The sequence below is a fragment of the Tetrao urogallus genome (assembly GCF_951394365.1).
Source record: "Tetrao urogallus genome assembly, chromosome: 15".
Classification (NCBI taxonomy): domain Eukaryota; kingdom Metazoa; phylum Chordata; class Aves; order Galliformes; family Phasianidae; genus Tetrao; species Tetrao urogallus.
The window spans coordinates 13,995,465-14,011,355 of record NC_136828.1 but is presented as its reverse complement, the minus strand read 5'-3'; the positions used below and the strand labels follow the sequence as shown (position 1 = coordinate 14,011,355).

Here is a 15,891-nt window from a genome sequence, read left to right as displayed (position 1 = left end):
TTCCACTGGCATCTGAATCACAAGTGCTATAAAAGTGAGATTTGCTGTTCTGCTGAAACTTCAAGGCTAGCTGTCCTTAAACAAAGAGCCTTGGGAAAAGGAATGTGTGGGCAGTTAAATAAAGTGTAACCCTCTGCAGAAATAAACAAAGTTATTCCTGCAATCAATGTTAGCTAATTAGTTAAAACTTGTATCAGTGTTAAGGTGATACAGAACTTATGTTCCCCATCACCATGGTATTGCTGAAGTAAATGGCTTCACGTTAAATTAGTTTTACATACATGAAGTAAGTCAAGTAAGTATTTTTTGTGGTCCGGTCTGATTGTGTTTGGGGAATACTTGCAGGTAGGAATTTGACAACAAAAGAGCTAAATTGAAGCAGGACTTGTTAAGAACAGGTCAGGTCAGCCTAGGGCTGGAGCTAGAGAGTTACAAAGACTCAGAGGTCTTTTAACGTCCTGCTTGTTTTATGCAAATCAGCAAGAGATCAAAAGATGCCCTTAAAAGTGTAACAATTATTAGCTGTATTTTATTTGCCAGTAAAATATTCACATAACATCAGAATGGAATGGTACAGGTGAATTCAGACTGGTTTTTAATTTGTTTGCACATACATAAACTTCTTTAAAATCTAGAAATTTCATGATCAGTTTACAGATTTTAGTAGAAATTTTGATTCTTACAAAGCAAGTATTGCTTTACTATTGTCCTTATTCCAGTCAATAATATGACTAATAACTTTTCATGTTGAACAAGTGTCTGACATTGACATCTTTATAAATCAGTCCTCTGCAGATCAATCCAAGAAGAAAATATTATTAAATTGTGTCGCACAAAGTTTCTTCACTTCTTCTGTAAAACAAAGAAACCCCACATTAAAAAAAAATTACATTTTAAAGGGACCTATGTAAGAACCAGGGCTAGCATCAAGTAGAATATAATTAAATAGACAAAAACAAACAAACAACCACAAACAAGATTCTGCTGTAGACATTTTTTGTTGCTGTTTTCAGTAAGAGAAAGTTGAGTCAAGTCAGAAATTTCAGTCTGTCTGAAAGAGGAGCTGTAAGTGGCAGAAGTGTAAATGAGGAGGAGTTGGCTGGACCATCTGTCTTGTCAAACCTCCACACTGCAACAGCAGAATACTTAGCTTCCACACAAGGAAGAATATCATAAGATACGCTTTTCAGAGGAAGGAGGGATTGCTGGAGTCTGTTACAATAAATCAGGTCAGCAGAGCTTTTTGCAGTTTGGCAGACAGTGGTGCAGGGGTAGCAGTACTTCCTGGATTTATAAGGCACACAAAGAAACATGTGCTGTTCCTGCACTACAGATTTGATCCTGAAGAACAACAGTCAGGTAAATCGTGCAACCAGCTTCTCTTCCTAAAATTTAGATTTTGTTTCTCTTTTTAAGACGAAAGCATAAACTAATTAATTCTTTCCCATCATCCCTGTGAGAGTACTGCCTCTTATTAAAACACACAGTCCCAAAATTGCCATACTTGTCCTACTCAAACTACTCCTCTTAAAAATGAATCTGTTTAAAAGCTTACTGCCACTTCCTGTTGATTTGCCCTGTAAGAGTAAATCACTCTTTAAATAGCATTAAAAATAGACAATAACTGAATGAATACCAATGACAGGAGAGACGTGATGTGTAAATAACCTACTAATGGATCACTGACAAAAGCCAGATATAGCAGTTTTCAACTAATACACTTCATTAATTGTTCCTCAGCTTCATAGGGTACTTCTCTATTTCCAAGGAGGAAGAATAACTGATTAAATATTTGGCAGGCATGCTTAAATGATGCTGCTATTTTTTCGTAGCTGATGGAAGGCAGACTAAAACCTTACAGAAGCTGTCCTTGTCCTGCCTGTTGTAGATCACTGTCTGTAGGTTTTTGGATCAGATGGATTTTATTATTTTTCCACAGACAGATATTTTAGTAGTAACTACTTAAAGGTAATAAAAACCAACCCTTACCGTTAACTTCAATCAGGTTTGCATTTTTTTGATTCAAAATAACATACAATTCTCGTTGGTCAGACTTTTTCCCAACTACCCAGTAATCACTCATTGCCTTCACAATAATTTCCTCATCTTCATCAACTCTGAAAGAAGTTGCAGAAAGTAAAGGTGATGGCAAACTGATTTTCAACAATTTTCAGTACAAATGATTACAAATAATGTCCTGATTTGTTGTGTCTGTGTAGCATCAGAGTACTAACTTGATAATTCAATAATTCATCAATCCAAGATGAAAACTTCACAAATAAGCTGTGCAGAATGATTTAGTCACTGAAGGACACAGATCTTAATTTTCTGCTGGCCAACCACTCTGCTGCTCTGAAGAAAACGTCTGTCTTCCAGGAAGCCCAGGAACACTTCAAACATTGCTTTGTTACCATGACCAGAGTACAGGTGGATATGCTGTGTGCAAGTAGTTCTCTCACATCAAGTTGTTAAACCTACAACTCAACCATGCTGAAGAACTAGGTCTGTTACATGAGGCTGTCACAAACCCAGTACTTCTGTAGTATGCAATTTTTTGATTTAAAGGAAAATGAAAAACTTGAAAAACTGAAGTTGGACAATTGCTACTTCTGAGTTAGAACTACGGCCATCAGTCATTCTGTAGTGAAAGGAACGTCCCTTCACCATGAAATAGGTAAGAAGATACAACTTACAGAAAGCTAGTTACATTTTCTAGGAGCAGTACTGTAATAACTGCAAGGTTTGTATTCCATCTATTGCCCAGTCCCTAAAAGCAGCCAGCTGTTTCAGAGGAGCATGTGATACAATAGGCTGAAGCAGGTTTCCCTGTTCTTTATTCTACTTAGCCTGAAATTAGCCAGACCTGTGTGCAGAAGCACTAGATAAAGCTTCAGGTTTCTTACAGTTTCTCTAAAGCTTCAACGAGATGAGATTTGCTAATATAGCACAGAGGCCCTGGTCCTTTACCTAAATTCTTTTTTTCTAAAGAACAAGAACAGTTTATGTATGACACACTACCTCTATCCACCACAAAACATACAGGAAGACCAGCACAATAAAGTCTATCATACAAAGCTATGAAAGTCATCCAGGTCAAAAAGGCACGGAAGCTTTACAAATGAAAAAAAAATTAATTGACAGAAGGACTTAAAAGAGTATTTCATAGCTGAGCATTACCTAGAGAAGTCACTGTTGATGTCACCCAGAATCTTCATGAGGTCAGGATGTACAGATGCAAGTGATACACTGGGTGTTTTCCTCATGTGAATGGTACTCTTCTCTGCAAGGTTCATGTGATTGAAGTAGATGAACTTAAACTGAGGCTCCTTCTCAGCCCTAGGAAGATTCAGGAAAAGCAACTGACTTGCAAATACTGCCACGGTACCTAAACACAAGACTCAGAGAGAACAGCTGTCAGCCAGCCAGCGTAAAACTGAGACATCCTGAAATTATTTTCACAGTAAAGACAGCAAGTAAGACTTGTGGCAAAATCAGACTTCATTTCAACACTTAAATGAGGAAATAAAATGAAACAAATCAGTTTTTCCTCTTCTTGGGCTACTTGGACACACTGCAGTCTGACAGCCTGGTTCCATGTACAGCAATATTTTGTTCCATGTACAGCAACTTTCTTACAGGCTGCTTTTTCTCCACTGTTTTGTTTCCTTGCCACGTCAGCTTAGATTGGTTTTTAAACAGAAGCTTAGTCTTTAAACTGTCGAATTGGGAATCTTCTACTCACCTAATTTTTCTACCATAAAAAGAAAGAACTCTGCCTTGATCAATGCAAATAAATATTCCATCATCAGTGGTGTGGCCAGGTGAGACTATTTTCAAACTCCTGCTTTCGTTATTCTTTTCCATTTCCTCTTTTATTACAGTAATATAACATCTGTCACTTACAGCTTCTGTAGGAGCCATAAGAAATTTAAATGGGCAAAAACTGGCTATAGCAAGTGGTACTACAAGCCATGTATTATTCAGCATGAAGGAGATACCCTGCTGACACCAGTCACCTTAGCAAACAACTAGATACACTTTCTCTCTGTCACTCCAATGAATTAGTTTCAAGAAACTGTATCATGTTTTCAGGACATCATGGCATTAAACTTTAAAAAAGTTAAAGCAGCCAAAGCCAGTACCAGGTAACATAAAAAGACCCCCATGTAGTCTGGGAAAGCAGAAGTCAAATGAAATCAAGGTAAGAAAGGAGGTGGGCACAGAGCCAGCAGCGCGTTCTTTTCTTTAAGAAACTCAACGTTTTAATTGCCCAGGGCCCATCTGTGATCTTCAAGAGATTCAGTCTTGCTCAAGAAAAGTTGGGAAGTATAAACTGAAGTTAAGGTTTTCCAGGAACTGCTGCTTTTCTATTTCAACACACAGGGAGATGGATGGTAAAAATGCAGACTTCAGTTTTTTATCTTCTAAGTATATCAGCTAGTTTCATGTTCACATATGAAAGAAGCACTTGTACCTGAATAATCAGTTAACAGCTTGGGAATGAGGTGGCAGAATCTTAATTGATTAAGATTGTTAAGAATTATTATCTTAATGTTTACATGATTTTTTTGCAGCAGCTCTGCATATAGAGGAAGAAGGTTTCAGCTACACAATGAACATTTATTCCTGTAGAAATAACGTGCATGTTATTACTTCAGGAAGACTTGAATGTGCAACAACAAGGACTTTATAAATGCTTAAGATACACAGCTAACCTAGTGCTTTCAACATTTAGGAACAGGTTGCTATTATATAAGCAGTCCAATAAGCCTAGTTTTTAACCAACTAATACAGGACTACGACAGAAGCAGAAATGTGGTACAAACCCTGATATTCTCTTGTTGATGTTGTATTGCTCACATATGTCTGATGCTAACACAGTGAGCTGAGGCCCAACAATGCTGTCCAGTTTACGGCAAAACTCCAGTGTGGGTGGAATTGATGCTAAGATGGTAAAGAAAAGGGAGAAGTGAGATTCTCTTCCTACTGTAGACAGGGTACAGTTTCTGTAGATGCTTTCCTTAAACATCATTGGAAGCCCTAGGACCAATTTATCTTTTAATTATACTCACATACTGTGCAAATCATCTGTAAATTAACTTTAAGCAATACTTAGTCATTGTATTGTGTAAACTGAATTACCAGTGGAGCAAAATCAAAAGATTGATGAAAAGCACTCAGGAAGTAGAAACTCACATAAGAAATTAACTTGAGTGTTTTTCAAGAGTAAAACAAGTTTTATGCACTTTGGATTAACTGTGTTTCACTTTAGAAATGACACCTGCAGGTGCTTACCATCAATCATAAAGCAGACAGCTGCACTCATGGCCTGGAACAAAAAGAAAAGTTAAAAACATTTACAGCAGGTTACTGCAGCCACCTCAAAGAAATGGCAGCGCTTCAGGGACGCATTGGTCAACCAGATTTTAAAAAATTACTGGTTACTACAACTTCACCCAGTTTAAAGGTACCCATCGTGCAATCATCCCTAACACAGGAGTGTTACAGTCTTAAACCCTGTGTATGGGAACCGTTGAGTCCTGGCCTGCACCACTGATGGAGCACCTGGGGAAAAGACCGGGTCTGGGAGCACAGGTGAAGGCAATTCACCTGTGGGACAGGAAGAGATCAGCCTGCCTGCAGCTCTCTCAGACCTCATTGCAGGGCTGACTGGCCCTCGGGAAGGGTTTCTTCCTGGAGATCCCTCCTTGGTGAAGCTTTCCCTGTGAACCTCGAACCTTCTGATACAGGTGAGCAATCTTCCATTCCTTGCCTTATAGCATCTTTCTATTGTGTCAATCCTTTTGTCACTACACCTCTGGTGTAATGCCTTTCCCATCATACTGATCTGTCCAACTGCTATACCCTGTAAACTGCACTGAGAGTTAAATAGGAGAAATGTAAGATGTATTAATAAATGCATTCTATGCAAGGACATATATCTGCTAGGAACTCCCCACCAATTAACACAATATAAAGATAAGTATGAAATCACAAGGTTGAAGACTGATATTTTGTTTTGATAAAACGTTATTTTAGGAAGGTACAGAAGAGAGGAAGAGAGGATTCAGGTTTTAAAGCTTCTTGCTCAAAATTCCAAACAGCTTTCTGTCTCTTTAGTCTGGTCCTATCAATTCATGTCTGTATGCAATTCACAAGTATTTCATATCAGTGGCTTCCTCATTGTATATAGATTCTTAGCTTTGATGAGTAATTGCAGAGAAAAATGCAATACCTTATAAACAATTAGATGAAGCTCTTCATACGTGTCATCAGTGTTAACAAATATTTTGGGGAATCTGCATTTTGCTTCTGGATCGTTAAGATTTAAGGGTCCAGTAAGAAACCTATAAAATAATTTAACAGTTAGATGTGATGCATTCCTGTATTTCAGTTTTTCTAATTTAACAGATGTTTGTGAAGTTAGCAACTACTTGCATCTTTGAATGGATCTGAAGACAGTGAGTACTGAGCTATCCAGAGAAGCACAGAGCCCTTTTTCACTGCTACTGGGAAAGCCTGCATCCTTTCCTTTCCACCAGTAGCTTTAGGTAGAACAGTGATGTACTACAGAAACTTAACTTTGAGGGGAAGGCCAGGAGAGCTCGTGCCATTGCTTCAGTCCCTGTAGAACACACTATATCAGACAAAAGGAACTACAGTATTAAAAGAAAGCTGGTCCAAATCCACAGTTATTCAGATCTTGCCCAGTTGCTTACACGCCCTCCGTGACACGCTGAGTTCAGTATCATTAGAAACATGCACCTCTGTCTCAAGTGCCTGACTGAAAGGAGGTGTCTGGAGTGCTGCCAGAACTCTTCATGCAGTACATTAAGAACAGTGGAGAAGAAAAGGCTTAATTACTGTGACTGCATACTACTTTTTTTTCTTTTTTTTTTTTTTTTTTTACATCCAGAGGTTAGGTTTCACTCAGCACTGACTGCTGTGCGGCCTGTGGAATAAACTACATGTGGAGATAAATTCCTTCCTCTCAAATATTTTGCCCTCGAGGGAAGCAGCAGTAGATGGAGACAGTAATTAAGAGCTACCTTCCGTAATGTTGTAGATTTCCTGGCATTTCAGCCCGTATTGGAGAATCTCTTCCTGCTAACTGAAGCAAAAAGGAACAAGAAAAAACAGTTTAGAGGTATTTCCTGCTAATTGTTGTGGACTGTCTTCAAATCATACCAAAACAAACCATTTGCAGAAAAACAGCAGTTGGCTAAGGTGCAAGAGTTGCTGACAGGGCATTCAGACTTTGCATTTATTAATTTTTAAATGTACTTTATAGAGCTCTGCCAGGAGGGGAGGGATAAGAAGGGCAGCTACCTCCTTGTGATTTGAATGGCATTTCACACTGAAACAAACACCATAAGTCCAATGTTTTCTTCTTGAAAAGCTTGCTAAAAGCCACAGAAGCTTGCTTTTCAGTTATAGGAGGTGAAGAGGTTCTGCCAATAAGGCTTGAAGACTTTAGAAATTCACTTCAAGCAGTCTGAAACTTCAATTCACCAAGCCCTGAGCTGCTAGACAAAGACTCAGAGGTCAATTAGGAGTTCCTAAGATACTGTATGTCAAAATTGCTGTATTTGATCAACAATGCATTAACTACAAAACAACACACTCAATTACCTTAAAAAATCTTACAGGTGTTAATGTGCAATAACACTGCACGTCTCTGGTAGACCCAAACGCATGTTTTTAAATCATTTCATTTTAAAATAATATTTGCATCAAAATGCTCATTTCTTATGATAACAGAAGCATGTGAGAAGAGCAGTAAGACACATCTCAGTCCCACTTTCTGTTAGTTATAAGATTCAGCTCTACTTCAGCAGCTTGTAGACTTTATTGAGGATGCTGGCTGTGAATACCCAGCATCCTCTTTGAAGTTTGAGCAGGTCTCCACTGGTGCTACAAGCAGTCATTAGGTATCAGCATTTAGGAAAGCCCCTGTCAGTATTCAAAGTATCAGCAGAATTCTGATATACTGTAATTGATAGGTGCAAACGTTACTGACTTCAGTTGAGTGTCCCAAAAGCAACAATTCTCAGATATTCCTAAACTGAAATTTAAGGTGAGGAAGGGAGAAGGGATGCTTCTCTTTTATATTTTAGACTTCAGTGCTACAGGATACACAAAAAATAAATCCAGTCTATCATACCTCAGGCTCCATGTGCCTTGGGAACAGAGATGTTGTGAGATACTTGTACAGAATTCTCATATCGTCTTGTTCCAGTCCACTCCTAAAGCACAGGGAGATGGAAAAATGCAAATTGTTTGTCATGTGGTTCCCAGGTCACATTTTCCCCCTAATCACAACCCAGGCAGCAGAACAGAACTGGGGTGGGTAGCAACATTTCAGTGTCTGGGTAGATTAAGTCTCAAAATATTCATTTTATTTAAAATGTTATTTCCTAAATTCAAAACATCTCCAAGTTTGCTTTAAAATAGAGTCATTTCTGTCTGCTACTAAACCATATTCAGTGTCATAATTATGTAACTTAAGCACAGAGTAGAGTTGTTCTCTTCTGTGAAACTTGAAAAAACAAAATGCTGAGCTGGAAGTGAAGCACAGTGCCTGAGCAGCTTTGCCACGCCAGTAAGTACCCCCAGATCCCACAGAATAAATTAGTGAAGTACCTACCAGATCAGCTGGTCATTGTAGAGAAATGCAGTATATTTGACTATGTTTAGGCTTTCTTCCATCCTATTAATAAATGACTGAATTTTCAAGTAAGTCATTTTATCCAGTGGAAAGAAGCTGATTCCACAAAATACATCCAGCAGATCACAAGACTGTAAGTGCAGTGTCTGCAAGTACTAAGAGAATAATTGCATTGTTTTTGAGAATTCAGAAAGCTTCCAACGTGTAGATTTAAATGACAAATTTGAATCGAATCCCCTGTAATCTAAGCTAAGGACCCCAAAAAACTTTCAGTTCTGCTTGTGCAAAGATTTTCTTTATGAGTCAACACGATTCCAAGTCTCAGCTTACTAATATTTCATTAGCTGGCTTTTAAGGCCAGTTCAAGATCCTTTGAGAGGATAAGAAAGCACAGCCTTTCATACCAGTGTTCCATTTCAGAAGTTACTGTAAAAATTAACAGATTAGCTTGTGCCATGCAAAGGAGATTATTTTCTTTCCTGGTAGTGCATTTAAAATCTCTGGGCAAAGCTTACAATCTGCCCAGCATCCTGGTGTGTGCAAGATAAGTTAGCCCATGGCTCCCTCTACAGTCATTTCCCATTACCAAAACAATCACCTTGATACTCGGAGCAGCACGTATTGCTATGATAACAGAGCAGTAGGAAAACGTCAACAGAAATTAGATTCATATACACAGGACAGAATAGCAAAAGTTATATCAAGTGATTACAAACATCTTTGTCTATCTAGTATAAAAAAAAAAAGCTGCATTTAACCAACCACAGACATACAGCACTGCTCAGATCAATCTGTCCATCTTAGCAGAACAGTTCTCTTAAAGTTCATGCATTTCTAAATCAGATGAGAACATTTTTGTTCACATTTACATATCCCACAGTACATGCAGATAGCATGACAAGTTTTTGTCACAGTTTAAATCTCATTTTCTTTCAGTTTGATGGCATGCTTGGTCTGCATTGAGTGTTTGACCAATTAATTCAGTAGGCTCACAGCAGAACATCTGCATGAAAGTTCTTTCTAAGCATTTCTTATTCCCCAGGAGAAGGAGAAATATTTTTTCCCTTGGGCTTCTTGGTTACACAAATCTCAGTGCCTACTCTTTTATCTTCAGTAGGAACTTAAAAAGGAAAATAATATTTTTAGATTAAAATCTGTTGCTTCTCTTCTTGCCATACCCTATTTTTGAATTTAGTCTAGAAAATGTAGAAGGTTTATCCAATGTCAAGGTTTATCCTAGGCCTTACTTTAGTCTTACAAAAAAAAACCCAAACATGCAGACGGACAAAACTCCAAGATAAAACAACAACCCACACAGAGAACAATTTTTAAATACCAGTTTACAATGACTACTCTCCACCTTTATGAGAGCTGTCAATAGTCAGATGTCTGTGATGCTCAGACACTGCTGACAGCAGTCCTCAGCTTCCTTCTGTGCAACAGACACACGGATGCCACCTTCTAGAGTCAGCCTGATGAAACTTTTCACGTTGAAAGTCTTGCTAGATGTGACTATTTGGAAGTCACATGAATAATATTTGATTGACTTCCTGCTCAGAAATAGGTTTTGCTTTCCATCTTTTTGCTCAAGTGTTTGCTTTTCAAAGTTGAAGCTAAATACTGAAGACAAGTTATAAACAAGGCTTATTTTCCGAAACCTTATCAGGCATCACTACTGATACCACGAAGGAAAACAAATTAGTGAAGTATCACCACTACCCATTACTTCACAGTACTGTGGGACCTGAATGTCTGTGCACATAGGCTGTAGAATTGCTATCTCCAGATATTTTCAAGAGCCAGGTTGGATGGGGCCGTGGGCAATCTGTTCTAGTATCACATCTGGAGGTTGGTGGCCCTGCCTGTGGGTTGGAACTTGATGACTCTTGGGGTCCCTTCCAACCCAAGCCCTTCTATGATTCTATCTTAGTAGCAAGCAGGAAGTATTTGGAAAAAGTGAGTAACCAGACTTGGTGTTGTTGCTGCATCTCTCCTGCTGTGCTTGCATTACAAACTCACTGAAGCCACGCAGGGAAGATGTTGGATTTTACTCCCAGTGAACATCACACTCTGTGTGTTCTTACCCGATGGAAGAATTTCTCTAGTCTCTCCTTTAGAACTTTTACACCTCCATCTTCCATTGCTTTCAGAAACGTGCCATTGAAAAGCTAGTGGTTAAAAGAAGTCAGTCAGTTGTGTAGGTGCTTTAATTTCTTGCAACTCAACAGTAAAGCTCATGTTCCTCACTATTTCAATGCTGCATAGATCCAAATGTACCCTTTTATTGGGAAAGTCTTTCTGATTTGCAGTCTAGATATATATAGTAGCAGAGTCAGAATTAAAGTATTCTCTATTAGTAGTAAAGTTACTTATCTGTGTTGCTTAAGCATCTTATTTTCTAAAAGCCAGATTGATGGCCTTTATTCAGTACTGAATACTGAATAACCATAGATAGTATCTAATACCATCAACATCAAGTGGACTTGACAGAAATGAGAGGGCTCTTATTTCTACAGTAAGCTAATGAGCTAATGCTGGCAACTGCAACAGTTGACTTTTTTCCTCCACCACCACAGTAACAGCTTCAGGAAGAGAGCAGCCAGCAACAGTGAGCTTGCACATCCAGATGGTATCATGAGGATTTCCTCCACTGCCCAGAAGAGCCTGCGTGTTATTAACCCTACCTTGTACATGCTGTAGCACTGCTGCAGGACTGAACTATAAACCTTGTCCTGGAGAAAACAGAGCAAGGCATTAGAGCAAGCAGAGGTAGTATTTCGAATATTTTGGCTGAGCTGCACATAAATGTTTTCAACGAGCAGGCATGTGCACAGATCAGTGAAACTGATCTCTGGAAATGCACACAGCATTTCCAGTCAGCATACAGAAATTACTTTATACCTCTAAGCTATGAAAGTGAGTCACCTCACATTTAGGATCAAAAGCATTATTAACTCACACATCTTGTCAGTTACAAATACTGTATTTCCTGAAGGCCAGTGGTTAATCTTATCAAGAAGAAAACAACGTGGGTACTTCTGATGGTACTTTAAAATGCAATATAACTGATGAAAAATGGGAGGAGGAAAAAAAAAAAAAAAGAGTTCAGTATTACCAGCAATTCTTCTTCCTGGTATTCATAAACTGGCTTTCCATCTTTGTGTTTTTCTATTATGGGATTTCGTACAACCTAGAAAATGGAGCAGGCTGGCATTAGACAATGCAGAATGCATTGAGAACATTCTGATACAACGTTTTAGAAATATGCATATATCATGTGCATAAGTACCATGACCATCCAGAAGTTCTCTTCAGGTTCATGGAAAAACTGCCTGTTCTTCTGTGTATGCAGGGATTTTGCAGGTTTTGTTGGACTAAAGGTCCTGGAAAGAAAGCACGTATGTAGATACAGGTACTTATGTATGCATGCAAAAAGAAAACCTGCACGATTGGGAAGTTTAAAACACACTGTTTGCACTAATACAACAAGCCACACAGTCAGACTTTATACCTTGTGAATTGCACTATAGCTTCACATAGTCCCACATTTCTAATTTTTTCATTCTTTTCTACTTCATTTGGGTGATAGAAGAGAATCTTCTTCTCTTCCTAAAATTTGAAATAAGAAGGAAATCAAAATACATTTTAACAGAATCAAGGTTAAAAAATATGCAGCTCACAGTTTGATTGCTTTTTAGTCCTAATCTCTTAATTTTTTAGGTAGAATTATATCTCGTACCTAAACAAACTTCCGCAGTAACAAATGAAAGGCATAATTAAGCACACTTAAACAGTCAGCCCAAGACATTTCTAAAAGGTTTATAAATTCCAAGGCTATTTGAATCATAGGACTTAACCACAGCCAGTTCAAAGCAAGGCTAGTTTCAAAGCCAGATCAAAGCATGGCCAGCTTCAGAGCTAGCTCCAACTGCCCAGGGCCAGTCAAGTTCTGAACATCTTCAAGGCTGGAGATTCCACAGCCTTTCTGGGATCTGTTCTGGTGTTTGATCGTTTCAATGTGAAGAATTTCTTCTGGCTCATCAGAAGTTCCTTTGCTGCAACTTCTTCTATTGCCTCCCATTGTTTCCCTGTGCATCTTCAAGAACCTGGCTCTGTTCTCTCTATAACCACCTCTGAGCCAGGAGAAATCAGCTATCAATCTCCTTCCAACGTGCCCTTCTTCAGGCTGCACGGTCTCAGTTCTCTGGGGGTCTCCTTGTATATCACACACTGCAGCCCCCTGACCAACCCGGTGGCCCTTCATCTTCCAGTTTGTCAATATTTTTCCTACTCTGGGAAGTCCCAAAGGATCTCCATGCTCACAAACAGGGTAAGCAATCGCTTTGTCTGGCTGCCAATACGCTCTCACAGCACAGGATGCCGTCCATTTGCACAAGAGCACACTGCTGATTCATATGCGACCTGCTGCTCACTGGGACTCCCTGGTCCCATTCTGCAAAGCTCCTTTCCAACTAGGCAGCCCCCGGCCTGTCGTGCTGCACGAGGCAGCTCTGCCCCACTCGTAGCTCTCTGCATTTGCCTTTGCTGACCTTTGGGAGATTTCTGCTCGCCCAAACCCCCGCCTTGCCGAGCGTCCCTCTGAGCAGCTCCCTCAGTTCTGGGATTTGGTGAGGAAGCATTCAGCCTCATTACTGGGTCATTAATAAACACACAGTGCATGAGGATGCAGCCTTGTGCCAAAACACTTCTGAAAGTGAAGACAGTCACATGAACCCTGCAATTTTATCACCTAAAAACTTAATTGCTTACTAAAATTAAAGGCGACAGTAGCATGAAAACGCTGCTGGCAATAACTTGGACTATGCCAAGTTTTCTAGTAAGTTACAGCGCGATGGATAAAGTTATCATCCCTGACACAGCACCAACAGCTCAGCCCTCGGCCGCAGTATTTCACTGGCTGCCCTGAGACGGCCCCGGCTGCCGTCCCCCCCGGAGCGGACACAGAACGGAGCCGCGCTGCCCCCGCCGCCTTTGTTCGCGGGGCTCCGCGGGGCGAGGCGCCAACCCGGTGGGTACGCACTGCCGGACGGCTTCGGAGCCGGGCGGTCGAGCCCAGCCGCCTCGGGGCCCTCTGCGGAGACGGGCCGAGCCGCTCCTCTCCCCCTCGGCTCTCCCCACCCCTCCGGTACCTCTCCCTCTTTGGGCCCCAGCTTGGGGTTGTAGATAAAGAAACTGAGCAGGGTCGGAGCGAGCTGCTTCTCCTGGCCGCCGCCCGCCGCCGCCGTCGCCATCCCGAACCGGAAGCGAGCGCGCCTGTGGCCGGCCGCCGCCACAAACCATCGGGGAGCAGCCCGCGGCCCTCCGCCGGCACCGGCTGGGAGCACTTCCGCCTTCCTCCCTCCTCCCCGGAAGCGCACGGCGCCATCCCGGAAGTGCTCCCGGGTCCGGCGTGGGTCTCTCTCCACAGCGCCCCCAGCGGCGGGGCGGGGCTCCGTCGCTTCGTGCTTTCCTGTGAACTTCCAGACCCAACCGAAGCAAATTTCGGTGCGAATTTAGAAGTAGAGCCAGCTAGGTAAGAGGTGCGTCACGCCCTGCACAGGTATGCGGCTGGGAACCTGCAGAAATCAGTGACGCGTTGCTGAAATTAATTCCTGTATGGGGCAAAAGACGTAACGTGCCACGTGGTCTCGTAGGGAGGCGTGGCAGGAAGCGCTCTCACATCGTGCCGGGCTGAGTCTGAAACAAACGGGCATTTTTGCCACGTGTTCGTTTTCCGCGGTTGTCACCGCTTGTCGCCATCCCGCCTTCACACGTCCTTTAACGCCGTCCCACCGCGCGGCGTCCTACGGCGGGCGGCACAAAGCGGAGGGGCGGCGCGGGGCGCGGGGCGGCGGGGCGGCGAGCTGCCGGCCTCACGCGGGGTGGAGCACGCGAAGCGGCACGAGCCCGGCTCGAGCCCGGTGCGCGCGTGCAGCCCGAAGCCGCGGTGCAGAGCTCAGCGCCGCCGGGCCGCGGCTTGACGCGGGCGGGGCGGCAGCAGCGGCGCCGTACGGGCGGTAGTGGCCGCGGGTTTGGGGCTGTGCTGTGCTGTGCTGTGCTGTGCTGTGCTGTGCTGGGGTTGCCTTTGGGCGCGCTCAGCTCTTGGCGGAGCGGAGCTGCTGCCCGTGGACAGGAGGACCGAGTGCTGTCGTACACGAAATGTCCGGGCTGTGTGCGGGCGGTGGCTGCCCTTACTGTAAGCTCTGACGGCACTCTGGTGTTCTGAGCCGAGCATTCCTCGGAAAGGAATGGATGCACCTGTAGCGATTGCTAAAATACAGCGCTGCTCACTGCAATCCCAGCTGCGACGTGATACTGGTCTCGGTGTGGGTATTTGTGGTAATCTACAAAGAGTAAGTGATAATAGATTCAATTAATTTAAATTATTACATCTCTAATGAACAAATTAACGGGGCAGGAGGAAACTTCAATTGAGGTTCCAGTTTCATGCCATCTTCTTAATTGTACGTGCAGTAACACCACACCTTCACATTTGCAAAGTGGCATCGAATCACCCTCAGTTTGAAATGTGATTCCCAGCCCATGATGATGTAAAATTAAACTGCTGCATAAGTACATGGACGTTTGACAGAGAACAACCCTGGCATCAAGAGACAAATACTTAAGAACTTTATTACTGCTTTCCAATTATTACTAAAAAAGAAAAAAAGAACATGTAGCCATACTCTGTTGAGCCTGTTTGTAGGTACTGTTCTGAGCATTTCCATCAGCTGCATAGTAGCAGACTTAACAAAAAGATACAGTATAAATCACTGTGGATATTGGAGCTGACAGCTGTGAATAAGTACAGCTGACAGCTCAAATAGCAGCTCCATTGGCAGTATGTGGTCTAAATGTGTTAACAAATGTGTAGACTCAGCAGTTTGGGATTAGTTTAGCAAATAAATTACAAAACAGCGCTGTGATCCAGCAAAAAGCACAATGCCTGCGTATCCCTGTGCTGTGCCCCTTGTTAATACGTGCCAGGCCCTGCAGCTCTGTGTGGGGATCCTGCCTCTTCCCAAGAGAGTCATTCATCTCCCCCACATTTGTTCTTAGTGCGATGTCAAGGAATGCGAGCAGCTGTTGGAGCATCACAGTGAGTGGAGATGGTTTAATAATGGTTGTGTGTGTTTTGCAGACTCAGAGGTTTCATAGTGGAAGGCAGTAACTTTGTACTGGCTCTGGCTGTGGTTAAGAATACAGTCACTGAATAGCAATAC

General features: G+C 41.9%; 1 protein-coding gene across 5 annotated transcripts; it reads right to left on the bottom strand.

Annotated features, from left to right (window-relative positions):
- Positions 1–796: 796 nt before the first annotated feature.
- On the bottom strand, positions 797–13,920 carry CCZ1 (CCZ1 homolog, vacuolar protein trafficking and biogenesis associated; the record flags this gene model as incomplete). 5 transcript variants are annotated; one of them, XM_079542936.1, is made up of 15 exons in its annotated part: positions 797–852; positions 1,990–2,117; positions 3,178–3,336; positions 4,827–4,944; positions 5,296–5,329; positions 6,236–6,347; positions 7,050–7,111; positions 8,165–8,246; positions 8,648–8,823; positions 10,753–10,836; positions 11,353–11,400; positions 11,784–11,858; positions 11,958–12,051; positions 12,180–12,277; positions 13,819–13,920. In XM_079542936.1, the coding sequence occupies 15 exons, from the start codon at positions 13,918–13,920 to the stop codon at positions 797–799; spliced, it is 1,428 nt and encodes a 475-aa protein (XP_079399062.1). The 5 variants fall into 5 exon arrangements, with proteins under 5 accessions (XP_079399062.1, XP_079399065.1, XP_079399064.1 ...); XM_079542939.1 differs by having other exon boundaries at positions 8,648–8,724; XM_079542938.1 differs by having other exon boundaries at positions 11,353–11,394.
- Between the last annotated feature and the right edge of the window lie 1,971 nt (positions 13,921–15,891).